At 42.5% G+C, this 27,153-nt stretch overlaps 1 protein-coding gene across 1 annotated transcript in view; it reads right to left on the bottom strand.

Annotated features, from left to right (window-relative positions):
* The window catches only part of LOC100646196 (diacylglycerol O-acyltransferase 1), an 89,011-nt gene that overhangs the window by 6,331 nt on the left and 55,527 nt on the right, over nt 1-27,153 (bottom strand). Inside the window, exons 6-9 of the mRNA XM_003399989.4 lie at nt 26,451-26,606; nt 18,266-18,440; nt 16,850-16,958; nt 6,993-7,037 (exon numbers count right to left, since the gene is read on the bottom strand). Of these exons, the coding sequence (XP_003400037.3) occupies nt 6,993-7,037; nt 16,850-16,958; nt 18,266-18,440; nt 26,451-26,606 (485 nt within the window). The remainder of the gene's footprint in view (nt 1-6,992; nt 7,038-16,849; nt 16,959-18,265; nt 18,441-26,450; nt 26,607-27,153) is intronic.

The following is a 27,153-nucleotide window of genomic DNA, read 5'->3' as shown; positions in this document are numbered from 1 at the left end:
ACGATGTATCGTTTCGCGCGCGTTGATCTTTGTTAGATCGCAAATGTACAACATGCGAGGGCCAGATAGCCGACAGCGACGCCAGCCAATATTTTATTTCCCTTTGTTTCGTATCTTCGTCCGGGGGCGGCTCGTTAATCCAATGCAAATTCGCGTCTCTCGATATTCCATTCCCGTAGCCTTAGGCGACCGTGCAATTTCGTGTAATTCTTAACCAGTATTAGCGCACACTCGCCGAGTACAGAAACTGGCTTGGAAGAGGAACGACGCGATGGGAGGAAGAAAATATGATAGCCGCCGAGGCGTAACTACTAAAGGAACATCGATAGCTGTTTCGCGTTTCAGAATATTTAAAATAACCTGCTAATGACAAGACAAAGAATTAACTGGGGGCGGTACGAAAAAAGGAGAAGGATCGGCCGCGTTATTCACATTGGACTCGAGGGCGAGAGGTAATTCCACGCTCGAGTCAGCGCGTCTTGTTAAGTCTTCTTGTTGCCGAGTCTTTGGCAGCGAATTTCCGAAAAATTGCGACGAAATAATATCACCGGGAGAGTGCAATCGCTGCACAGAATCGCAGAGAAGAACACAGAGGAAGATAAAAGGCAATCGTGTCTGCAGCGAGATCAGACGGATTCTTCCGGCGTAACCATCTTCCTTTCCGGCTTGCCCCACTCGGTCCAACGAAGAATTTTGAAGTTATTTCGTTTCGAATGTCTTCTCTAATTCCCCCTGAAGCACCCTCGCTGCTTCCGTTGGCCCTTTACGCGCTCCAAAGGACTTAATAATGTTGCCAGGCACAAAGGTCAAGTCTCTTCTGCCGGCAGGCATTCGTGGCACTTTTATGAAAAGAGAGGGAGAGCACATCTTTCTTCGCAGAAGATAGGATCTCCTCTGTCTTTCCTCATTTCATCACTCCTTTTTACCACCATCACCATCACTACACCGCTATTGCGCCTCTCTTCCCTCATGGGCAGTTCACGTACTTCGCAAAAACTTACCTCCTCTTTTAATTTCGTTTACCTCGGGTATGACGTCGGTTAAAAGAGTAGAAAGGGGTAGAGCACGAAATCACCCACAAGAGTGGGCGGGATAAAACCTTGTTGAACCGTTTGAGACACGCCAATGATACCACAAAGGAAAAAGTGGTCGGGAGAACTTTGAGTCTCGGCTTCCTGGCCAGCGGCTATTTCAAGAACGATACGGCTTCTACCGTGGCCCCAAGTTTCCATCAAGGAGGAAAAATCTTGGCGGGTGATATGTGACGCGGCAGAGCGAGAGACCCGCGGGAATTTGAATTTTCTCGGTTCGTTTGGTCGGCTCGTGGCAACTAAGTTTTCCTATTAAGCCCGCTCTTTTCAACGAACTGCTCCCAGTTACGTTACATTGTTATACTTCACTCTTCTTCTTTTTTGTTCTCGAGAACCCACGAAAAATTATTTCCTGCTTCGGCGAAGTTGTTTTAATCTATTTAAAGATTTAAACCTTTCTTTCCTCTTGATAAACGTTGTTTTAATACATCAGGGACAAGACGACGACCATGCTGTTACAAGAGTCTAAATTTCACAGCTCGTGCCAACTTATATCGAAGATATAACAAGTGTTTAATAAAAGATCGAATCACTATTACGCGAAGCTTGCTGTGCTCAAATAGATCCAGTCCTTTAACCAAACAGAACGAACGTGCTTACGTTTCGTATCAAATGTTAGTCTACCGAAGATTGTATCGTTATTAAAGCAATATTTTTTCAAGAGATCGTCCTTGTGGCTCAAAGAGCGGAATGGAAGATCGATTCCTGATGGGAAATCGTATCGTGTTCGTCGGAGAAGAAATAATGACAAGGTTAAAAAGGATCGGGCAATTTCTCCGTCATCTCGACGAGACGTCTATAAAGTTTGCTCAATTTTTCTTCCGTTCCTGATTGTTATTCTTATATCCCGTTCTTCATACGATAACAGCTACTCCCGTTATAGTACATAACAGCGTAGACCTTGCCACTGCAGTAAATAGTACGTGACATGCTCCCACGAGGGCAATGATGAGCAGACAGAAAACGAAAAGCGAAAAGAAGAACTAAAAAAAAAAAAAAAAAAAAAAAAATGAAAGTACGAAGCTGAAACGTGACGAAGATCCCGAGGAAAATGGAAAGAGTATCGATTAACAATTCAAGAATTTTTAAAATGTACACGTTAGTAGAGTTACAAAATGTAAGACTAAGATACAACAAAAATAGTCAAAAATATTGCGAATGGTATAATGAACGACGACGATAAATCTTTCCAAAGAATTAGCAATCAGCGCAAGTCGGATACATAAACTGTTACGGCGATCGTTGATCGCACTCATCCGCCACTTTTACCCGATCAGCTAACGATACCAGCCATCACGATCGTGTGTATATTACGTTCAACCATGAGTAAGTACATATCGGAAATTCAATGGACCCTTCTCTGGTCGTAGTTCTGAATCCAATATGCCTACATTATTGATAGAAATCGATCGATCGTTCGTTCCGTATATATACATAAAGTACACATTAGAGTTTAACGCAGGAGAAACTGCAATGAGGACGGGACACGATCTGCACATGATCGACACCGAATAAAAGAGCAAAAGGAGAGTGTCTGTGTATCCTATGGTCTTCCCTTCCTCTCCTTTCACCTGGTACTTCGTCTTTTTCGTCAGAGGGGCTGTCGCGCGTCAAAGAGATTCCAAAACGAGCGACGAGTGGACGGGGCGAAGGATCGCGCTCGTATAAAGTAGATCGATCTAAGGAAACGACCTCGTTGGCAACGGACTGCAGGAAAATTGCGTTTCCCCATTACGACGAGATTAAAGTCTCGTCCTACATTGCAGTACCGAAACCACCTCCTCTTCGCGACCATCTCTATACACACCGATCCATTCCCTTGGTCGAACATTGCCACCCTCTGTTTTCCAAGTTCACCCGAGGTTCGTATATAAGAACCGCAATTAACCGACGACGATCATGGTCAGTGGTCTGTGCGAACAGCCTCGCAGTTATTTGCGGTGTAAACGAAAATAAGGATTCCCTCGATCCTGTATCAGGTTCGTGTATCCCGGAGGTGGTCTGCTCTTTCTCTCGAGGGCTTCTTTTCTTCTGCAGACCCTCCGTTGTCGCAGATTTCGCTCCTTCGATCGGCAAACAATTATTTTTCCCGCTTCAAACTTCTTCCACTCTCTCTCTCTCTCTCTCTCTCTCTCTCTCTCTTGCTTCGCTCTCAGCGTGATACGGCGAAGGTAGAAAACAAAAGGGGACAAAAGAGGCGCTTCAAGAATGAGCAATCCTTCTCGTGGCGTGACTTATGAGATTGGAAGAGGAGTTTTCGTTGCGTTCGCCCCGAGGAACCTTCGACCGAACCACTTATATCTTCCAGTTAAAGCTTGCGTCGATATCGCTCTCGGAGAAGGTTATTACTAGTCGACTCGATCCTCTGCTCTTCGATTTTTCCCAGTAATCCCCTTTTTCAAAATTATTTGATCGCGTGATCGAGCTTTTTTCCTGTAGAGAAATCGAATAATCCTCGACGGTGAAGAGAAAGAGGGGGAGAGAGAGAGAGAGAGAGAAAGGTAGAGAGAGAGGGAGATGTGGTTGATTTTTCCACAAAACGTCAGACCAGCTAGACTGTTGTTTACACGTCGAGCCGCAGACGTCGATAATTAATGACGCGATGGGTCCAATTAACTGGCACCCGGCAAAAATTTGTTAGCAAAGCTCAGCCATGCGTGACTTTTTGGCTGGCATGTTTTAATCGCAAACAACCAACAACACGACTATTATACACGCTCCAGGAGGACATTCGCGGTAGTCGCTTTGGGACCAAGTCATATAATTGAATTCGGTTCACCGAGTCCGGTTCACTGATCGAAACACTACGGCTGGCTAGTTTCGATCTGGAGCATTCGGACTAACGAGAGAATAACGAGCACGGGTAACGACGATCGAATGGAATCGGGCTGACGATCTCGATGGACGCCATGGCAGATTGCCTCCAACACAACAGCGAAGACGCGAGTAAAATATACAGGGTGATTCTTGGCAAACAGCCGATTGTCTTCGATGAGCGAAGCTATGCCATTTTGGCGAACGCTGTGTGGTAAACAATGCAGAATATTTGTTAAATGTCTGTGATAAACTGCATCGGTAGCCTTTTACAGAGACAAGCGAACTTTTATCCAGTTGAACAAACTTCTTTCTATTCGTCGACCAGGCTGGGTAGATTTAAGAAAGACCGAAGTAGTGGAAACGACGAATTTAAAAGTTCTATCGGAACCCCAAATTTTTATATCTCTTTAAATCGATGAAATTGAATGTTAAGGACACATTTTCTACAGTTTTAAAAAGCATCGATCGATATGGAAAGATTTTCATTGCGATCTGTATAATTTGAAATCCTGAAGTACGCAGTGAAAAGAAAGATTCCATCAGGAATCTCCGAGATTCGAAGGGAACAACATCAATCATTCCGTAAGAGTCATGCCGTACACATTGTACGATTTCATTCGCGAGTGCTTGTTCAAATTTCCTCGCTCTCAAACGAGAGAACATACATATTTTTCTTCGCGTGCCAATCGATCCTTTGTTTGGCGAGCGTTGGCTCGTCGTTCGATTAATATATCAACTACAAACGAATATCGCATAAAAAGGCGAATATTTCGAAATGCGCGGCTCTTTCCAACACGTTGTCCGATATTAAACATTTCAATTGTCAGGCATATTAGTTATACGTGACGAGGCTGTCACAGAAACACCGGTACGGACCATAAATTTACATTTACGGTTTTCCCGCGCTCGCGGGGCTAAAAATCCTTCGTCCATTATCGACGACAGGGGTTGCTTATTTGCACGACACTTGTTTCTAGCCGAACATGGCTTTCACGTTAATACAGGAAAATGTTGTGGACGGGGTCAACTCGAAAATCCATTTTTCTGATTACCCTTCCATTAATGTGACCCCCAATCCCCCATTTTCACCCGACATCGCCGTCGGCTTTTCGTACGCGAATAACAGCGTTCCGCGATATCACATTATACAGAATTAATCTAATGGTTTTTATCGTTGATGATGGACGCGTTGTTCCTTTGATACGCCAGTCCCGACGCGTATTTTACGCATCGTGTGACCCCTTTCAACATGCTACACGAGACTGTGTACTGTTATCGCTGTAAACCCGAAGTGAAAATTTTAATTAACGCATTGAAAGCGCGGTCCAAGGGAGGTGGGTGGGGTGGGAGGTAGAGTATCGGATCGTGGCTTTAATGGTATCCGCAAATGTTACGTGTCAAATTATGAAGCTGTGTTTTCCGAGTTTACGTCGCCGGTTATGGGATAACGCGGCTATTTCCCCTCGCCATTCGAAACTCGATAAAATCCATACACGTAGAACTACGCGGGTTAAAGCTCCCAAGCCCTTTGCAAATGAACGACGCCCAGGAGATATCACAAACTATCCGTATTTCGCGATCGCCGTTTCTGGTGTCACGCAGCAACACCGCCTCCAACGTGAAACAACCGAGTGGGGAGGAATACTCAAGTAAAATGAAGATGCGAGAGAAGCTTCATGAAATTACCTTGGTACGCGTTTTAAAGGCAACGAAAGTACTCCGAATACGAGATGGCGGACGTGGCCTCCCGCTGTTATATGTTTTCGTCGGCGACGCGCTCCGAGCTTCTCCACTGCTTTCGGAACACCGGCCAGGAAATACGAAGTTCGTAAGAGAATTATACGTATACGTGCCGCATCGGAGTTACATTGCCTTCCACTTCCGGAATCGACGAAGCAACTTCCCCCGCGGAGGAAAGCGTCGCCTCCGGCACGACAGAGGAAAGAATATCTTATTAAGAGGGGGAATAGCTCTCCCTTCGAGCGGTTGCCTCGAGTTGCTGGCTCGATTATCGATGGCAAAGGCAGCACGAGTTACAGGAAAACTCCGTTACCCGGCAGTCTCTACGACTTCTGCGAGCGTATAATTCACGCGGAGACGACGACGCGAAGGTGCACGGCCGGCTGTACATAGGACGAAAGTTGAATCATGAATTCGTACTTTCCGCCGAAAGTTTCACAAGCGAGTGCATTGAAACGGTTGTAGCCATGTTTCGCCAAATCGAAACTGAAACGTTCTCGCCGTGTCTATCCGCGCCAGAGGTTTGCAACAACGCACTGTATTAAGTGGTATACTTATCGACGACACGGTTCCCGGTCCTCGACGTTAAGAGATCGCACATCGCTTTCACTGTTCCAGCGAGGACCGACGAGTTCGCGAACAGGAAAGGAGATTGAATTCGCAAATATTGCTCCGAGGCTTTCCGCCTAAGAGCGGATGGCGACGGGATGGCAAACGATTCTAGGAGGATCTCGCGGAGAACACAGGTGCGATAATGTTTCTCACAGGCGTCGGTATAAGTTCGTACGTTGCTGAGAGAAAATACGCGTCACGAATCTGGTTAGAAACAGGAAACGTTCATTTGAGGCAGGTTTAGTAATTCCAACGAGAGAACGTGGTTTCCACGTTTACTATTTTTCGAGGAATTCTTATCGCGAACCGATGAAATACAGTCGGAGGCAAAAATAAACGGACAGTAGCGAAAATAGGTATCGATGAAGTTTCGTCAAAAACGATTTGTTTGCACAACATTAATTTCAATTATTTACTAGATAATTTATGCCTACAACTATATATAATAAATAAAACTTAAACATACAACATTAGTAATAGTTGGATTAAACTTCATTGATACATACGTATGCTTACAGTACCTGTCCACTTTTGTCTTCGATTGCATTTTAAAAAACAAATGACTTATGCTCGTTGTTGGTATTTCGTTAAAAAAAAATTTAGATTTCTCATATTAAAAGATACGAATTCTCGCTTCGAAATTTAATCACGCTTCGATGATGCAAGCGCTTAAGTGTTTCTGGTCCACAGCACGCGCCTACTTTGTTTTCAACTGAATTGGATTATACTCACGGCCAGTTTCAGCAAACGTTCGGAAGCCTTCGCCACGTCCATATTCTGGAAAATAAACGAAGTTCGATCATTAATACAAAGGAAGTCACGTGAGCGCTAAATAAGGGAAAATAAATAAACTAAAAGGCCGAAATTGGGAGCTGCAGGGATGGGGACGGGGGTGGGTGAAAGAATGGTACGGAACGAAAGTTCCTAATTGGATTCAAACCTGCGGAATATGTAGCGGAATTCGCCCAGTACGCGCAGAAATTTTTGCACAATGATCGCGATGAACAGTAGTGGCTCGTAATTAAAATTAGCTCGAAATAATTAGCTGGCGTGGAATTCTTGCAAATTCAGTGATGTAAGCACAATTGCATGGAATTTGAAAATATTTTGAGATGTTTAAAGATTCTTCGGCCATGTCGATATTTGGCCGGTAGAAAAGTATTTGCTATAGCTACAAGAAAAATTAAGTTATATCACAATATACCATATATAATGGTATTTTTTTGTTTGAAAGAATGATATTTTTTGAAAATAAATTCCGAGTATATCTTCGGCAAGTGTGCGAAATACATAGGTGCAAATACGTAGATGCAGCTATGTAACTATTAATATTTATATTTATTCATTGCGGTAGAAACAATGCAAATATATCCTCGAAATTTATCATACTTCGCGTTATATTCGTTGTATATTTTTCAATGAAAATATAATGCTACCAATGTTTCCTCCCTGCGATCCGCGTCATGTAGCAAGGTATCGTAATTATACGTGATAAAGAAAAACGTTCATGTAAAAAGCTCTGAAATACCATTCCACTTTTAAAGAATCCACTTTATATACTATACTCTACAACCCCTGAATCTCTTTTATTTAACGCGAATCGCTAACCATTTTTCTTTTTTAAAAGACAGTGGTAGTTCTTAACATCATATCGAAGTGAAAGCTAAAAATGTTGAAAATGGAGGTTCAGATACCATGTCAGAATTTACAAACTACCATTTAAAGGAATGGAGGCAACAATACTCGGTTTATAAAGGGTATGCAAATGTACGTCAATTGAAATGGCGACTGATAAACCAAATGGAGAGCACGAAGTTCCATAGATTAACAGCGTTCGGTAACTGGGCGCAATGAGTACTTGTGGTCGCTGGAAAGTATCCTCTTATTCCCCCACACTCGAAAACGTCGAAGGAGCTTTCCAGCAATGGAATTGATATTTCGTGCGGTGTACTAATTGAATACAGGGGAAGGAAACTACCCTTCCGGCGTTCTGCTTAAGTGGCGGTTTGTCGAGGTCTCTCCGAATGGCACAACACGAGAACTCACGGTGCTTATATACCCAGGCTTACAAATAAATACCTAAAGAGCCTCCTGTCGATTTCAACACGCCATTTGTATGCACATATACACTCACGCTTACGTAAATAGAGAAATACAGCGGATGTATTCGTGACTATATAATCTTTAGACTTTTACGGAGGATAAAAATCGCCGAGAAAGAAAAGGAATGGAAAATGTGGGAGTGGGAAAAAACAGAACAACGATTCGTGGAATAAAATTTCGTTCGAATAAAGAATGTGTAAAGTTTCGGGGAAATATGAAATTATGCGTGTGCAATTTGAATGTAATTCGATTCCGTTTCGGAGACGGCAATTTCGCCAACGTTTCGCAGATTAAAACGAAACTATGTATAATTATATGCATCGTGGGATTCGTAATTACAGTGCTTGATGCATGTTCGTTATAAACCCGGAATATAATATTCTAATTTGAGGGGACCCGCGCGGTCTGGCAACGCTCGAACTGGCTAACGAGATGTTCCATGAATTCGGGCTTAAATAATCGTTTTGATCGGACCGATAAAAATTTCGCAAAGAAGATAATTGACGTTTCGTGAGCGGATATTAAGATTCGTGGATGAACATAATTAACGGAAAAAGTGTGAAAGCTCTTTCGATTGTTCTATTCTACGAATATGACGAACGATAAGGAAGCGTTGAATTAAGCATCGCGTTGGAATCGTTTGATCATAAACCTGCCAAATTTTCACGGAGTTTAAATACTGTCACAAATACAGAATGAACCGACTTTTGCTCGTTAATGGAGGATTAGATTAAAAGATAATATATTTATACCAAAATGATGTAAAATATATGCCACCCTTTTATAAAATTAAAAATACTAAATAAAGAAAAGTTCAACAAACAATTGATCTATTTATGTTGGTCTTTTATAATGAGAACCGTCGTCAATGAAACACCCAATGAACATTCAATTTTATCGAAAAGAAACAAAATATTATAAATATAAATTTGTTGAAGTTTCTGAGTAGTATTCCGACAGAAGTAATTAAGTTTACAGGCGGCTAATTAGCCATATGTAGCGCGAGTAAAGTCAATGGCTAAACAAAATCTTGTTTAACAAAGTTCTTGTAACTTTGATAAGACAGCGCTGATTAAAAGTATAACAATTTTCCTCGAGATTTTGCTTTTTCATTAGTACTACATTCTAGGAAAAGTAATACCTTTGGCATTCACTTTTTAACTCACTCTGAGACTGTAACAGGGCATCGCGTTTCTCGAGAAAATTAAGTACGCGTTATAAAGCTTCATGCTAATGTCACTTTAGTTAGAAACCTTTTAACCCTAAAAGCGATCAAAGGTCCGAAAGGAACTTCCCTCTGTGTTTGTAAAAAATTGTCTCACTGTTCGATGACGCGTGGCCCGTCCAAGAAACGAAAAAGGACTTGTTGAACTTCGCCGAAAAACCGACGGTATCTTGAACGATCGCGTTTCTATTTCCAGTTGAAAGGATGCTTGGTTGGCTCGAGAGGTTTCCCGAATGAATGGTACAGCTTGAGTCGCGTTCACCGCGTGCATAGAAGGGGAAAGTGGAGAGGCGTTCGAAGAGAAAATAAAAAGAGAATGTATCGTATCTTTTCGTATCCTCCTATTTCTTCTCTTTCTTTGTCGCGTGAGATGGTGTGCCATGTGGATCGATCGTCTCTGACCGAGTCAAAGGCCAGAAACCTTGGGGTGGAAAGGGTTATAATAAGCCGTCTCGGACGGAAACGCCAACGGTCTCGAGGTACTAAAGTAGTCGTAACTCGAGACCACGAACGGTGTTGTCTACGCCACTGAAACTGAATACTAGCTTTCACTAGAATGGAACGCGACGAATACTTTTCGTCTCGCGAGGGTACCTATAAGCGCCTTCTCAGACTCGGTAGAGAAGAGACAGAGAGAAAGAGAGAGAGAGAGAAGAAGGGAGAGAAACAGAAACGAAAGAAGGGATGAGTAGCAAAAAGAAAGAATGAGAAACGGTCGGAAGAAGCCATTCCTTCCTACTCGCACTAGGACAGCTCCGCCGTGGAAGCTTGCGCGATATCGTTTCCTTCTTTCGACATCGTTTCAATTAGCGATCAGAGATTTACGACTTTGCATCCACGAACACCTTCTTGTCGCGCTACCGCGATTATTCTCGAGATACTGACAATTCACTAGCCTCGAATTGAATTCCGAGCGAATCAACAATGGCGGAGCAATCGAGGGAATCGTTGCTATACACAGGGTGTTTATGTGTGCGTTTTATCTTCCCTTCATCTCGTTCCGTCACTCGCAGCAGAAAAATTAGGAGTAATTTCGAGAGAAGGGTCGCGGCACATCCGATGTTAGCCCGAGCAAACGACGTGGAAGAACACACACACAATCTCTCTCTTTCTCTCTCTCTCTCTCTCTCTCTCTCTCTCCTTTCCATCTCTTGTTATTTTTCGTCGAATCAATTCTCCTAGCTCTTGTCATTTATTAAATGTCATAACGGACGCAACGGTACCATTCAGCGATGACGTTAGTTCTCTACAAAGCGGAGGGAAGATCGACGGTGGAGATACGTTTTTGAGCAACCGTGAAACTACGTTCCGTAATTGAATTCCCATCACAGTGTAAACGAAAGTAATAGTTCTTCCCGTTTCCCGTCTGTCAGCTGTACGCCACTGTTATCACGAACAAGCCGAAAGAATTAAGGTCTTCTCGATACGTTTCCCGTCTCGGTTGCTCTCGAGTTGACGTTTGGTTACGGTTCGATACGTATAACCTTCGATACTCGATGTCCAATGCCGAAAGGAATATTCATGGAAGTTCGTTAACGATCGAGTGAACAGAACCTCAATTTCCGGTTGAAGATATCAGGAAACAGCGTCAAGTCGACAAAATAGAATAGTCTAGTTTCTTGCCCCTGTCATGGGCGAAATTATTAAAGATACCGTTTCGTTTGCAATAATCATGGTTATCAACCGAACATGGACGATCGGCTTTTCAGCTACCACGAGCTGAGATATTTTTACCTGCCGTATTTTATCTTCCGTCATTTCCAGTCACTGTTGGTCGTTTTACCTCTTAGATGAAACCGGACAAATATCTGACAGACTGAAAATTCCTTTCAAACGACAATGTTCAGCAGGATACTCAAGCTCAAAGCCGACACGAGCAGAAAAAAGAAGAAGAGTGAGTGAATGGGTGAAAATAAAAATATTGGAAGTCATCGATGTACAGAAAAGTCGGACACGATTTTTTTTCCTTCCTCAACTGCTCGTTGACGTGCGTGCAGTCACGGCCTCCGAAGAAGATTGCATACCACGGCGAGTAAAAAAGAAGGCGAGAGAGAGAAAGAGAGAAAGGAGGCAGTTTACGAGCATTCATGATGGGAAATCGATACGATATTTCATCCGTTTTGTCGTCAACGGCCTCGAAAGTGCGAACAACCAAGCTGCAGAGCCTGTACCCACTGACTCACCATCCTTTGTGCACTCTCCAGCACCCTCGAAAATCCTTTAAACGTTCATCCCTTTAAGCAGTAGCACGTCGTCGAGCCGATAAGGTGACGTTCGATGCGACCACGCCGTCACCGTTGCTCTAGAGTGTGAAGTCATTCGTGTGCAGGGATGTGCGCCGTGAAAGATAGGCGAAACGTACAACCGGCTATTTACACGTCACAGCAGACAGAAAATATTCAATGACCTATAAGATGAATGGCCTCTTGCTGGTAGCGCTATTAACCATCAATGTTATGTATGCGCGTCAGACTGAAAAATCTTATCACCCTGCAGAATATCGTTTCACATAGTGAAACTCCTATTTACCTTTCTCCACTTTTCCGTCAGACAAACGACCTACAGTATAAATTATATGACATCGATGACTCGCGTGACCCGCAGATGATTTTAATCGCCAATGACATGAATCACCTCTATGGCGCAACACGAACCCTAATGACGTTTGAGATTGATAAGTTGGTAGCCCGGTGGCGCGAAGTTACTGAGTGAAATCCGTTAGAAAAAATTATCCTTGTCAACCTGTAAATGTTCAAATAATTAATTATCCGGCTATGTTAACCACATAGAGAACGAAACAGTGGCTATGTCTGATTAAGATTAAGTTACGACGCATGTACGTGCGATCTTTCGTCTATAACAAGCACGTGATTCCATCCAGGTGTAATTAATAATATTATTCTCAGCAGATACGGATAAATAGCCATTAATACCTGAATGAACGAGAAGTTTGTTAACAGAAGTTCGTTTGGCAGTTGTGCTCGTGTTAATTAGTAATACCAAGTTCGATGATGTTCCTGATAGTTGAGGTAGGGTGACTTTAACTTCGGTTTCGATACTGTTTTGCAATCTACGTTCAGTGGCTCGTCAACGAAGCTACTAAAGGAGAAGTAAATTAATGTACACTGTTAATTAAAAAGAACACGCTTTAATGATATTTCTTGTAATTAAAAATTGGGAAATGTAAATGCATCAATAGCGAGGTTGCATGCAAATTGTATACGTAATCATATGCAATTAACAATTGCAATTTTAATAGCAGATCATTCTATTGGAGTTTGAAACCAAAAGAGAAAACGGGCAATTTTTTATTGTAACTTATAGTTGAAGCATACATATAGATCTGGGGGAGAGTCAGAACAAAAAGATCCCAAGATGAATGGGATCAATGTAAGAAAAGTAGAAGCGTACAGACTATTTCTTAGAAAGTGTGACTCGACAGAACTGCTCGAGAAATTTCAGTTGCTACGAAAACGTGGTATATATATATATATACATATATAGTATTGAGAATATGGTACAATAAAATGTACTGGAGTGATATACATAGTAATCTTAAAAAGAAAACTCCAATTTCCTTTGAGATAAAAATATTCTCAAATATAACGACGATATGAGATCTATGTTTATAAACAATGATAAATTCGACAATATTCTCGATATAATTTCGAGTAAACTTTGAGAATATTCCAACTCTAGCGACGCATAATGTTTTCGTTTTCCTCGAATACTGAGCAAGCCTTAAACGGTAGCATGCCCTTAAACAACTAGAACCGGACACTTGGAACACAGAACTTGGTAACAACAGGAGTCGCCCTTAGGCCAAGACAGCCAGTCAAAACTTGGGTACCGCTGATTAGATAGTTCCCGCTAGTTCCTTGTCCCGCCGGTGCTTTTCGAGCGGTTCTCTTCCTGCTCAACCTATTCTCCGACGGATTATTAAACGTTTCCATAGCATCGAATCCTGTAGATCGACGTAAGCACCGACGTTCAAGAAGAGATTCCGCGTCGATCTCGAACAAACCGAGCTCCATCGGTACACGATTTTCAATCGAGGACAAATTGCTTCTGGTAAATTGTTCGAGATTCCCTGTAACTGTAAGATTTCAGATCCTACGGTAAAGAAGATGGTGCCGAAGAAATAGAAATAGAAATAGAAACGGTTAAATCTTGACGTAACAATAGAACTAACCAGAGATATTGTTCTCGGTCTCGTTTTTCCCCTAGCCTATAAAGGAATCTTGAAAATGACGACATCGATCGAACTCAAGTAATTACCGTGCAAGGTGCACGAGAGTTAATTCCGGGGTGGCAAGCTCTTTCTCTATCCATTTCCACGTCGTCCGCCTCGTCATTTTCTCTATCTTCGATCACAGCGCCGGTCCCCACCCTTTTTCAACATTTTCTCTCCCTTTCTCGTTCAGTATGGCCACCTCGACTGCCTTTCTAGCCGACAAATTGGATTCGATAATTGCGAATCACGATGGCAGAGACGACAGTCACGTCGTTGATCGTTGCCGGCCAGCTGGCAGGGGGAAATGTCTCCGTCTTTCGACCTACTTCGCGATGGTCTATCACTGTCGCGTGAAGCTTGACACCGAGGGGCATCGAGAAGAAATCGATTTCGTGGATATTGCTTTCCTCTGCGAGCGGGCGCCAATGAATCGCGGCTATCCACGGGAATTGATAACTGCGCCCGCTGCTCATCACATTGTAATTACGCCCCGTCTCTCTTCGCCTTCCGTTTTTACTTCGCGACGACACGCCCCGCGCACCCTCCAAAGCTGCCGCGAGACTGCACTGGCTACTCATTATCTGGATATTATCTTTTGTTGCGCAGACAAAGCGAATAAAAGAGTATATTAACCGGAAGTTTCAGTTTTTTACTCTCAAGAAGTGGCATATTAGATTTGCCGGAGAGTGTTTCCCTAAGTACCTTCCACTATGATAATATTTCAATTTTGGAACTCATAAAAAATGTACGACATCGTGAATACGCTTCTCTTAGCCAGTACCATTAATTATGAAAGAAAATACGAGTAGCTGGAAACTTCTTGAATAGTTTTATAACACTCTACAGAGAAGAAGGTAATAAAAGTGGAGTGTGGTGGTTGTCAATGAAGTGTTCAGTGAAAAGCGCCATTAAGCGGTACGGAGAAACATTAAGAACAACTCTGGAATAACTGTGTTCGTGACATTCTAAATTTTAACATGTCTGACCATACACGAACGTATCTACTAATTCCTGTTGTCGATTCCATTTGCGTAAAACTCTTGATCTTTCCCGCGGGAAAGAAAAATGTACATACACGTGACGAACCATTCGAAACAAAGAAATCACCAAAATTTCCAACGTTTTAGGATGGTTGCGCATGGGTAACAGCCGACTACATTATACGGTCATCTATGGATATAGCTGGTAAACCGCGGATGTCCGGCGCGGATCAGCCGTGGTTAAAACTGTCCGCGTAAAAGGATCCATTTAAATCCACGAACTGGGCGAACACGCGCGGGAAATTTCTGCCACCGATGCACACTGGCAGCGGAGCTATTCATCTCCTCGTTAACGAACAATCAAAACCGCAGCCTGGTTGAATTTTTTCAATTAATGTCACAGAATTAAACGAATAAACGTCAAATTGTTGATTACCCTCGGTACTTCACTGACCGTGAAACGAACTGGAACGTCTGCGATTTAACCGTTAACCAAAGGTAAAGAGTTACGTGGTGAAAAAGGGTAGAAAGGAATAAAAGATGAAAAGAAGGGACGAACAAATTAAAATGAAGCAAAAACGTAAAGGAGGAAAAAAATTAGTGAAAAATGGTGGCAACGTCAGTATGTTGTTTGCCGGTTCTTCGTATTGTTTCCACCGCAATTGCTACTCGCGCAACGCTAATTTCACGTGCTGGCAAAATTGCTGTCGACTCATTACGCGCACGAGATCGCCGTTGTCTTTATCGCGGTGGCTGTTTCGTGTCGGACCAATGCTAGGTGAAAAATAATTTCGCGACATTACAGCCTCTCACCCCTTTTCGAGTTAACACGCCCGCGGTTTACCGTGTTATATGAAAGCGACGTAACTCTTCCCTTTCGACTTTTTGACAACGCAACGTTGCGATTCGGCGGCTGTAAATAACAGATACGCCGAGATAGGCCGCGATTCGATAACGAATAACGAGGCAACGAGTAAATCGACCAATCGACGAGAATGAACGAGTTTAATTGCTAGCTCACGATCTCAAGTTCCGTTCTTGTTCCTGCCATCGACGAAATTTACACCGAAAATACACCACACCATTACACAGATCGACTGAATTATCAAACAGAATTGCCCATCAATGTCGTTGTTCATTTAACTTTATCATTCTCCCTGGACGGGCGTTATTTTCCTGTGCCATTGTATCGCCAATAATAAAAGATACAATCGTATTCTCCAAGTTGCATTCCGTCCAAATTGTCCAACTAGCTTATCCGCCATATTTACAGCTTCAGCCTGATTACAGTCGACCGTGGCGCGATACATTGGCGAAACACGTACAATTCTTGGTAGATTTTCGCGAGAGCCGAGCCTCACGACCATGTTTCCTAACAAATGATCCAGCCCGTCAAATATAACTGGAAAAAGAGGAGCGAAGAGGCCGCTTAACAGCCTGACGAGATAAAAACTGATGGGTCGTCAGGGCCATTATTGTGCGGTGTGCGTAGAAACATGTCATTACCAAGGGGTGCATGGGGATTTTCTGTGAGGAACGGGCGTGCGAGAAGCTGGATGGAATAGGTTGGGGTCGGTCGACCATATATTTGTGCGTATCGTAGCTAGCAGTCTGGGAATTACAAGAAAGATTGATCGTACCTATTTGCTGAAACCAAATTACACTTCTGTTCATCCACTCTCACTATCTTAGGAGCCATTTTACCTCCAATGGCTAGTGTCCTAGATCTTATTTACGACCGTTCGTATAAATAATTAGCCACCTTAATAACGTTCGCGATACACGTCGATATATCGAATCGATAGATTATTATTTATTTCGAGTAGAGAATAAAAGGGATAAACGCATGATGCATAGCGCCGCGATACTAGTCCCGCGGTATTGGTTCAACGAGCACGAAAGTAAAAGGATAAGGAAAATGGAAAATTGTTTTCTATGATGTACGAGGTTCGAGAGGGCCGTTTCTTCAGGCGTAATGAGATTTTTCCATCGCGCCGTTGTACAGAGGATTTAACGGGCTATATGAAAGACTAAATGAAACACTTACGCTGAATGGGACTAGCGAATTCTTCACACACGGGATCATCCATTGTTGGAACAGCGACATGACTACTTGCAAGCCGACCACCACCTCCAAGATTCGTTTAATTAGAAATCTGCACAGATAAGTAAAATGTGAATTACGTAATTACAGACTCGTTCAACGCGGACATAGTAAAACAAAAATATTGTCCTTTGTTTAAATATACTATTTCGCTTCGTAGAAAATGTACCGAGAGTTTCTAGTCCTGTAAAAGCATGACCCATTTCCACCGTACTTAGTCAAACAGAGTCAGCCACGTCTTTTTAGTCTACGTCACGACTTTTCTGCAAATAATACATTAGCCACGTTGGTTACATTTCTCTTATCATGCACACTCCGTGTACGTCGAAAATTCGCCACGCTCGCCGAGAAAATCCAAAAATATGACTCGACAAGAGGGAATCACGCGATATGACGTTTCTTTTCCCCGTCGCAATTCGTCCCTGGGATTTTCGTGGGCCAACAACTGCCGGTGGCAAGAAACGTCGGCTAGCCACAGACTTCTCTTTCGCCGATGCACTCCATCCGACCGAATCGGCAGCGGCGACGGCGTCGGCGGCTGTATGCATCGTCGAAATACGTCCGTACAGACGGAGGAAAGTGTTCCACGAAAATCTCCGGGATTCCGGATACAATCGGAAGTACGAACCCGGAAGCACGAAAAGGAATACATCACCTTGCCTCCGGGCGAGTCCATCCAAACGTACCCTCTCTCTATTTTCCCAACAATAGCCCACTTAAATCTAATTTCGCGAACATTTCCGCTCGCCAACTTTGCCTTCTTCCCTTTCGTTTCTCTGTTCCAAAAGGAAGTGTGCACCACCGAAATCGAGGAAGAAGGGAAACTTTTTCGGCAAGTGCCGTGCAAACCTGGCCAAGATCTACCACTCTTACGTAGAAAAATGTGTACGCTGCGGGGATTAGAACGGAAAGCAACTTCAGCTGCGCAATTTTCTCGTAAACTGCAGTTAAAAAATTTAGTGATTTTAACAACTTAACCGAACATACCTTTTTCAGAGCGATCGAAGTCGATTAGCTAAGATGGCTAAGTAAAAAGTAGTTTCTCAAAAGCGGGATACTGGAACAGGTTTTACTTATTTTAAAACTAAATCTATATTTTCAAAAATAGAATATACGAAGAGAGAAAAAAAGGCAATATTGGGCTGTTCCATGATGGATGTTTTATAGAACGTATATTCCAGGCGTAGAATATCCAATGATACCGGAGGTTCTAAAATATACGTCGAGTTTCTCTTCTCTTTATTTTAAAAATCTCTCCGACAATTTTACCGTGCGCGAACAACTAAAACGTTCGAATATTTCCTAAAATGTATTGATCAAACGGTGTATAAAAAAAAAATTCAACCTCTCACTATTTACCTTTTCCGAATCCTTTGTGTTCTGGGGAAATTCAGTTCGTAGCAGAGGGTAGGCGCCAGGATGTAGTAGTAAAGATCACGGAGATTCAAGTTGTCCGGATATTGCACCAAGACCATGCCGTCTACTTTGTGCTTCGAGTTGTGGACCAGGTCGCCGTTTTTCTTCGCGATGGAAGCTACAACAACGAATCGTATCCGCGTTAGACTAAAGGGAGAAAAAACAGATTACAGCGATGAATCACACGCCACGGCTGGCAAGCAACAGGAATTTCGCGAACCCTTGGACAGCCTCTCGTGCTTGCAACCGGGCCAAAACCGGAGAAAAGCAAAAATCGACGAAATAAAAGCAAGGAAAGAAGAGAGGAAGAGAGAAAGAAAAGGAAAAGAGAAGAAAGTGAAAGCTTCAACGGGGAATTTGATGAAAAGGTACCCGGGAAGTTAGTTGCTCCGCCGTGCAGTGCTCGAGAATCATTCCGTGCATCCCCAAGGACCGGGAAGAGCCGGTGTAGTTTAATCTTTCCAAGAAAAACCAGCGAGTATTTAAACTTCGATCCCTCGTGCGACGTAAGTTCAAATTGCTCCGCGACTGTTACGGTAGTCATCGTTATTACACGATTTCAATATGAAGGCGGTGGAACACGTTAAAGCGTGGTAGTGTATGCCACGACAAAATTTCGCTAGGATCGACGGGAAGTTTTTCCTCGTTGGTTGACTCGAAACGCGACCGATTCTCATCTATGCGCCTAATCCCCTGCCAGCACGAATAGCTAACTGATAGAATCCCCTCATTTATCCAAATCCAACGGATAATCCAATCTGGAATTCAAATAAGCTCAGTTACGCGCCGGCTGTTACCCGGAAAGGGCCGTGAAACCGGGCGATCGGTCCGATTCGAGTCGTAGCGACACGCTCAACGTCCAAAACGCTGTTTGCAACCGGGAGGAAATCGACGTAACTGCCGCGAGTACCATCGTGCCGACGAGAGACGTTCGGAACGACGCCTAGCGACGTTCCATGGGCCTCGGCCCTTGCCTCGGGTAATAAGTGCCCAAGAATTCGTCCAAATTAAATTCCTCCTGCCTCTTTTCCGTTCGTCTCACTTCTGTTTTTCTGCTCCGTTCTTGTCCCCTCTTTCTCGCTCTTATTCCACTGATCTCATAGCTGCTTCATTTATTCTTCGTCATGTTTTTTTCCCAGCACGGTGGCTGGCTGCTTGGTACTCAATACCGAACAGCACGGAATTCCCTGTTTCGTCTGGTCGTTGTTCGAGTTAATACGATGCCGCGCGATGATCAAACGATGTGCGCGATAAACCGTGAGATATCGCGAGGATTCCATGCGAGCAATGCCATTGCAGAGATACGATTGGAATTTTTAATACACGATCCTCGTGGCCGGTGCGATTGCTCCATCGTCGAAATTTGTTGATTGATTTGCAATAGGTGTTCCAATGAGTGAGAAATATATTAATCGAATTGGATTGCTATAACCGACCTCTTTGTCAAAATATCGAAGGACTGTTCGATCGCTTTGCTGACCAATATCGAATGTAATAACCAGAAGGAGTCGAAAAGTGTCGTTAAAGTCTCGGGAACTTTCGGAATTTATTACGGTCGATAACCGGTTTCTATACGATACTTTGTTCCTCTAATTACCATACGAATCAGCGTGCAATAATTCGCGGGAACAACCACGTCGAAAAGTGGCTGGCAACTGTGACCCGGGTATTTTCGAAAGAAAATGTTCTGCAAACGACGTCCATGGATTGGAAACCGTCCGTTGGCTAATGAATCACGAACGTTTCGAGGATCCGCCTGAAAACACCTTCAGTTTATCGGGCAAATAAATTTCTAGAATTAGATCTCCATGTCGTCGGGAAATTGTGGCCAACTGGTATCGAGACAGCCGGGGTCTGTTAGGCTCGGTTCGCACTGTTCCAGGAAATTTACGGGTTCGCCGGATTGCCTTGTCGAAGATTGCAGCCAATCCTATCGGTCGGAAGCTTCGTCTCTTGTACCGCTCAAGCTTAATTTGTGAGATTTCTCGTTCGCTGTGCGATCCTTCCGTTCTATCGTTCGCCTTCCTTTTCCCTTTGTCACTTTCTTCGACAACTTGCTGCTGGTTCTTGCACAGTTTCAACCGGTTCTATTTTATCACGTCATGAGTTACAATGTATCATAGATCGGCAGTACTCAAACAATGATATTATTGAGATATGTATAATTTTGAGTGCTAGATTAGATTGGCCGCGTAATAGTGACACACGTACGTGAATATGAGTATGTAGAAGTATGTGTGTGCGCGACGTTTCAAAAAACAGATGAATGTAACTCTTCCGTTGGCAGTGTGATATAGAAAATGCTGAGATAAAGAGAGTGCTGAGACGCGTGCAAATGTATGTAGTAACCTGATGGGTCTCAGAGTAAGGACAAGTAATGATGTTTTATTCGGAGTTAAGTTTTAGTTTAACAAGCAATACTCAATACAACGAACTGATTACAATATCGTCGTACATCTTATTATCATACTCGGCTCTCAACTTCCCGATTCATACTCTCCGACTCCTCTACTCACACTCTCTGCGGCTTCTGCACTCACTCTCTCTGACTTCTCAACTAAAACTTTGTACGACTTCTCAACTAACACCCTATCTGTTCTCCCATCCCTTTGTCTTTTTTTCTCGCCCCATCACGCATGTGTTCCGCAAACATTCGTGGCCAGGGTCACGTAGACCTTTTCTACGAAACTATTCCATTGAAGGACCGACGACACATTGATGGACCCGACGACGCCTCGGCTCCCGCGACATTGTTTATGGTTCGACCGATATCTTAGACCTTTCTGTCCATGATACTACATGTATATCGACGAAGATACTGGAAATCGTTTATTAACTCCTTAACCTACAACTACGGGCATAGCCCGTAGTACGATGATCAGGCCAAACGTAAATATTACGGGCATAGTACGGGTCATCGTCCTACACAAATCGTGCGAATGGCTCGAAGGCTGCGCGAGCTTGTTTACGTTTTCGGCCCAAAATTGTCGAACGTAAATTATGGGTTAAGGGGTTAAATAAATCTGAAACTATTTTAATATGAATTCTAAGTGTAACCTCAGTGTCCCTTTACTTTTATTTCGGCAATTAGGATCCATAATTCTCAATAGATATGCGTAAGCAATCGACAAGTGATTAATTCTATAAAAATTGTATCATTCAAAGAAACATTTTCAATGTAATTGTGTGTAATTGTTGTAACTCTGAATAAATATGCTAAGTAACTGACCTCTACTGAAATCTTTTAATTTTGGATGTAATCATCGAAAGCTCCGGATATAGATTTGGACATTAGAATTCTTGTTGCTTTAGGAACTTGTATCGATATACTATGCACGATACAAGTTCCTAAAATAACACAAATTCTAATCTTCCGAAGAAATTGGAAAAAAATAGAAATTGCTTCCCTGAATGAAAGCCTAGACGATCTCGTAACATCCAGCTTGCTACCCCACGATGATAAGAACAGAGGGGTGCGAACTTGTTGGGTTCGTAGTTCTTGCGAGTGCTGCGAAGCTCGTGATACCGGCACGTAAGAAGATTTTAGACGCGTAGATGCTTCCGTGAGCTCGCGGTATGAAAGGTTGGACGTCAACAGAGTAATAAATTAGAGGAAATTCGTCCGACAGTAGCATTAAACGACTCTCTTCTCCCGACACATGATATATGACGGCATATTTAACGTTGCATAAGTATTTAAAACCATAAACGATAGAAATTTTGAAAACAGTGGCCTTGAAGAGCCAGAAAACAAAAACTGTTGCAAAAATAGAGTCAATTGTACGATATTTAAAAAAAAATTACATTTTTCATATTCTGAAAATTTTTTACAAAAAAAAAATTTACATTTATTACAGAAGGATTTTAAGATACTATTGAGCGTCATTATTGGGTTATGCGTGAGAATGATATCGAGTATCAGAAAGATATCAGTATAACCACAATGGGTTTGAAATTTCATGCTACTACCATTAATACCAATAGCCGCGGTTTTAGTATGTTTTAATGAACGAATTGATCAGAATGTGAAACTATGTATAACATTGATATTATAGAACAAAATGTTCGCTACAGACGAATAATTATTTCCACATTTTCGTATTGCTCATTACGTGAAAGTAAAGGATTACCACTAACTAGCCGATTTTTGCGTCCATGAAAGACCTGAATCCACGAAAAATTTTCTATCTCTGCGAAACTTCCAAACGAGTTTTATTTTACTACATAAAATCGTTAGTGTAGATAATATAATTAAATAAATCCCCGTATTGAAAATTGAAAAATAAAATTTCATCCAACTATAGTCCATTATCATACTCCTAAATAGCACGATACTTTAAATATTTTATCACGAATTCACTTACACGAGGTTGTCCAAAAATGACTACGACGATGAACAGGATATTAATTCTAAAAACTGCCAACATTTCAAAAAGGAACGTCACGCCATAATGTTAAAACCCCTCGAAAATGAATACCTTCTGCAAATTCCCTCGCCATTCATACATTATTAATCCAGCATGCTGCAAAAATTTCCAAATTTTTCTGCAAACAACTATCACACGACAGCGCGGTCTTCCCTCGACAAAGCGATGAAAAAAAGGGGCTTCCTAAGAAAACTCCACGACGCTCACCAGGAACTCGTTGGTCGAAATGGCGACGTGGCACGCGAAAGGATAGCCACGAACCACGTTTGGCTCAAGACTGGACCGTTTCCGCTTTATTTTTACTCGACCGATCGGCAAGGTCCGTTTGTTCGTGTCTACGTTCCGAAAGGACTTTCTCGCTTTGCGCTGGCTAAGAGAGACATTAGAGAAGATTGCTTATTGAAAGTAACGCTCGGCGAGAAAGGCCATCGAACTCGTTTTAACCAATCGATTGGTACGAACATCACAGTGCGGCATGTAGTGAACTAATAATCACTGTCCGATTTTGATCTCATTATTTGACGATATCATCAGTTTGTAGGTAAGTAACGTAAGTGTAGACAATAATTCCTCGCAAAATCGATAGAGGATTAGTAGAGCTCGTTTGCACATCAAAATCTCATCACAAAAAATTAGCTTACTCATTCGTTACACATTCCTGTTTGTTAATTCTTGTTACATAGGATTTGGTACGCCTCAGATATGGAAAATTTGAGCAAAGGTACATACAGTTTTAATTTTCCAATTAAAAAATTTCTTCCTTTCTTTAAGGAGCAATCTAAAAAGTGGTTCAAAGCATCCTGTAATATTTGCAATTGATATTGTTCTGTGTCAAGAAGGTAATGTATTGCATTGCTATGTAATCCTTTTCTGCTACAAACTGCTACACTCAATGTTATTTTTTAAGTAAAATCCTATTCGCAATCGCAACTTGGTTGAACAGTAAATATTCATCACACTTATTCCAAGAAAATTTTTAAAGTTACACAGAAACTCTGTTTTTTACTAAATGTCGGTACATTATACGATGAAACGGAAGAGAGAATAAATGACTTCTGCATGCCACTTACATAAAAATGGAATGATCGTTCCCGACATGGGCACAATTTTCTATATTAAAATACGCCAACGTGTGTAGTTGTACAAAGAGATCAAGATATTTAATCTGAACCAGAGAGTAGGGAAAATCCCACAGACACTTTTACTCATATTGGATCGCTAATATCGAATATCAGGGAAATTGCACGTTATGTGCATTTTTTTTATCTTTGTCCTAAATCCTCATTTAAATGTCACAGATAAAAAGCTTCCGCGAAAGTCGCGTACGCGCGGCAACGTAACGCGCGCAAAAGTCAACACCGTCATTATGCGACGCAATAATACGGCTTGCCTTGGCGCTCGCCTGATAGAGAGCAGAAAGGGTGCAGAGGACGAAAATTACACGGCACGAGGTACAGAGGGAGGATTATACACGCGCTCGTGGCTCCGCCGTAGCTAGGGTGCATTCGTCGATCGCGCCACTTCGAATCGATCAAGAGAATCGATCGTAGAGGCCGTGATGCGTGCTCTGCTCGCCGCAACCCAGGCGTCCCATCGAATTTCGATAATTATATCAGCCCGCGGCGCTTTTCATACTTCGCTTGGTAACGTTATGTGTGATCGAACAGCGGAGCCGATCTAGCGAAGAATTAACAGTCGTCTAATTTTTCTTAGTCTAAAATCTTCATTCTTGGCCCGATGAATAATCATGGCAATTGCGCATCTATGTCTGAAAGGAAACGGCGGTCGACTATGGTCAAGCGTTTTAACAACTACATTATCCTACCGCGCGATACTTAACGTTCGACCATTTCTCAACATCTGTACCACGTGTTTCCGGGAAAGGTATCAGTACCGCGACTCACCATTCACATGCATCCACCATTATGTCTTCCTCTCACATTATCTTGGCGTTGATTAACGAGCCTAGGCCGCGAACAGGAACTCAGGAAACGAGGAGAGAACCGGCTACCAAATGGACTCGAATCGAATTTGCAAACAGCAACGTCAGAGGTATGTCTCTTTATGTAAGCGTAACGGTACATCGTACTCATAGAACTAGGCATACAGACATTATTGTGATATTCTCTTTTCCATGTTCTACTTGATTATTTGACTAACAATAAGTGGAGCAAATAATACCAACGATAAACGGTAAGAATGCAACGGTAAACATTGCCTCTATAGAAGAGGAAAGAAAAGATTTCTCTTCTTTCCGAATCTCAACTTCCAAAAGTTTTAGTAATCGCTTATTTACCGAATAAAGGTCGTTATTTGCAGAATCACGAATAAAAGGAGCACAATCTCGACAACGATAATACCAGCATAAAAGAAATACAACGCGATTATACGGGCGAGTGTAGGTGAACGCGGCTTCATGGCACATAGAGCGAGTAATTTTTTCAGATTGATTTTTTCTAAGTGACTTCTACAGCCCTCGAAGTCTCCTTAAAGCGTCTCTATGGAACCGGAAGAGTTGTGTAACAGATTTCCACTGCACGAAAGAGGGTCATAACGCGTCACAATGATACACGAGGTCTTTGCAGTACTACCAATCTCCCGTACAGGGAGAAACAGAGGGAAGGTGAAACGAAAGGAGACTGTGGCGTAGGAGGTTGGAGAAGGGTTAATATTCCATGCGGTGAGTTTATTGGGGAAAGGTCGCTCGTATAATTTGACTTTGCCGGGCTGAATAATCGATATACCACCACCTAACCGGCCAATACCCGGAAACAGAGGCGAGGCTGATCGAGAGTTTAAATTGGGTGGAAATTATTCGCCTCTTCCACTACGGCTCTCTGTGTGCGTACCAAGCTGGGATGTGCACACGCGTCGTGACCAAGCAGGACATTCTGTATGCAACTTCAGGAGCGAACAAATACCAACAACGTGGAGGACTGTATTGCGACGCTCAAAAGACGCGCGTGTAGGCTGTAATGTATGCATGTCAGAGTCTATTACGCGTCACGAATATTTGCAGTTTACATCGGCTGGCTTTCAGGATAAATTCATCGCGCACTTTGAACTCACGAATGCATCGTAAAGTAGAAAAAGAAACAGAGTCAGTCGGATATCGATCTCAAGAGAAACATATATGAACCTGATATCCAGTAATAAATCAGAATAGAGGCAACAAATTCTGCACGCTGTTCTGCTTTTTTACTCGTCGCGTTCCTTTAATTAATTTCGCTTAGAATAGAAACCAAGTCCGGCTGGTCGCGAAACGTGTATAACCGTTGCACACGGGATTTAACCAGTCGTCCAAAAACTTGTAACAAGCATTTTCGTGTGAGCCCCGTCACAGAGGCGGCCGACCAAAAATCCACGCGCACACGGTGTACACGCCCGATGGTCGACGTTTTTCGGGCGGTATTCGCGTAAAATTAGAGGGTGTTACGCGAAAGCACGAAACAATGTAAAGGGAATGCGTAATAGTTGTTATCGAAAATGCCAGGATGCGCGTACCATGCATTCCGAAATAACGTTTGCCGTTTCGTTCGACGCGATAAATTGATATCGTTGATAGAAATAAACGTCGGGCCGTCGAGTTATTATGCAACCGCAAATTGATACAAAAGTCTGGTGAATATAAAACGTCAGGAATAGGAAGGAAGTGGAAAATACGGTGTCAAACCGAAATTACGCGAGCATTGTCTACTTACACTGTAGATTATCGCACGACAAAGATTTCCGTCGCATTCTGCCCTGGCTCTTTGCCTTTCTTCGGGCGCCTAAACGACACCACATGTTCACTTGCACGTACGACCATAGCTTCAGGAACAGGATGGCGTACAGCATACATACGTACATGGCACCGACTGAAACAACCGACAAAATTAATTGTATGAATAATATCGCAAATTATCGTAGCAGCTTATCATCGATCGCAACTTTGTTTCGTATATCACGGTCTGGAAAATTCAAAAGATAATATTCGCGGCAATCTTGGTGAAATCGTTACCTCTCGACGTGGTTTCTCGTCTACATTTTGAATCAAAGAAAGAAGTTACAAGTACGTCGATCGTCTACGCTGTTAAAGTCAAATATACGAGGAGATATTAATACAATTTTTCGTTTCCTTTTAGTACACTTACTGTCGAGTAAAAGTTAATTAATTCGCCCTCTTGTCATCTGTAAAAATTGATTACTCGGAGAGCGGTTGTCGATATGTACATTCGATTCTCAAACAAAGTAAAAATGGAACAATAGCCTCGAGCTTACCGATCTTTAATCAAGAAGAACGAATAAGGAGAGACGAAGCAAAATTTACTTTTCGAAAATTTCATTAAACAAATTCTGAAAAATCCACGGCATTCGTTATCCCCGGCGCGTACTACGTTCCTTCCAAATTAGAAAAAAAAAAGA

Source organism: Bombus terrestris, chromosome 13 (assembly GCF_910591885.1).
Source record: "Bombus terrestris chromosome 13, iyBomTerr1.2, whole genome shotgun sequence".
NCBI lineage: Eukaryota > Metazoa > Arthropoda > Insecta > Hymenoptera > Apidae > Bombus > Bombus terrestris.
Note: the sequence above shows the minus strand (reverse complement) of the source record. Positions and strands in the feature narration are given on the sequence as shown.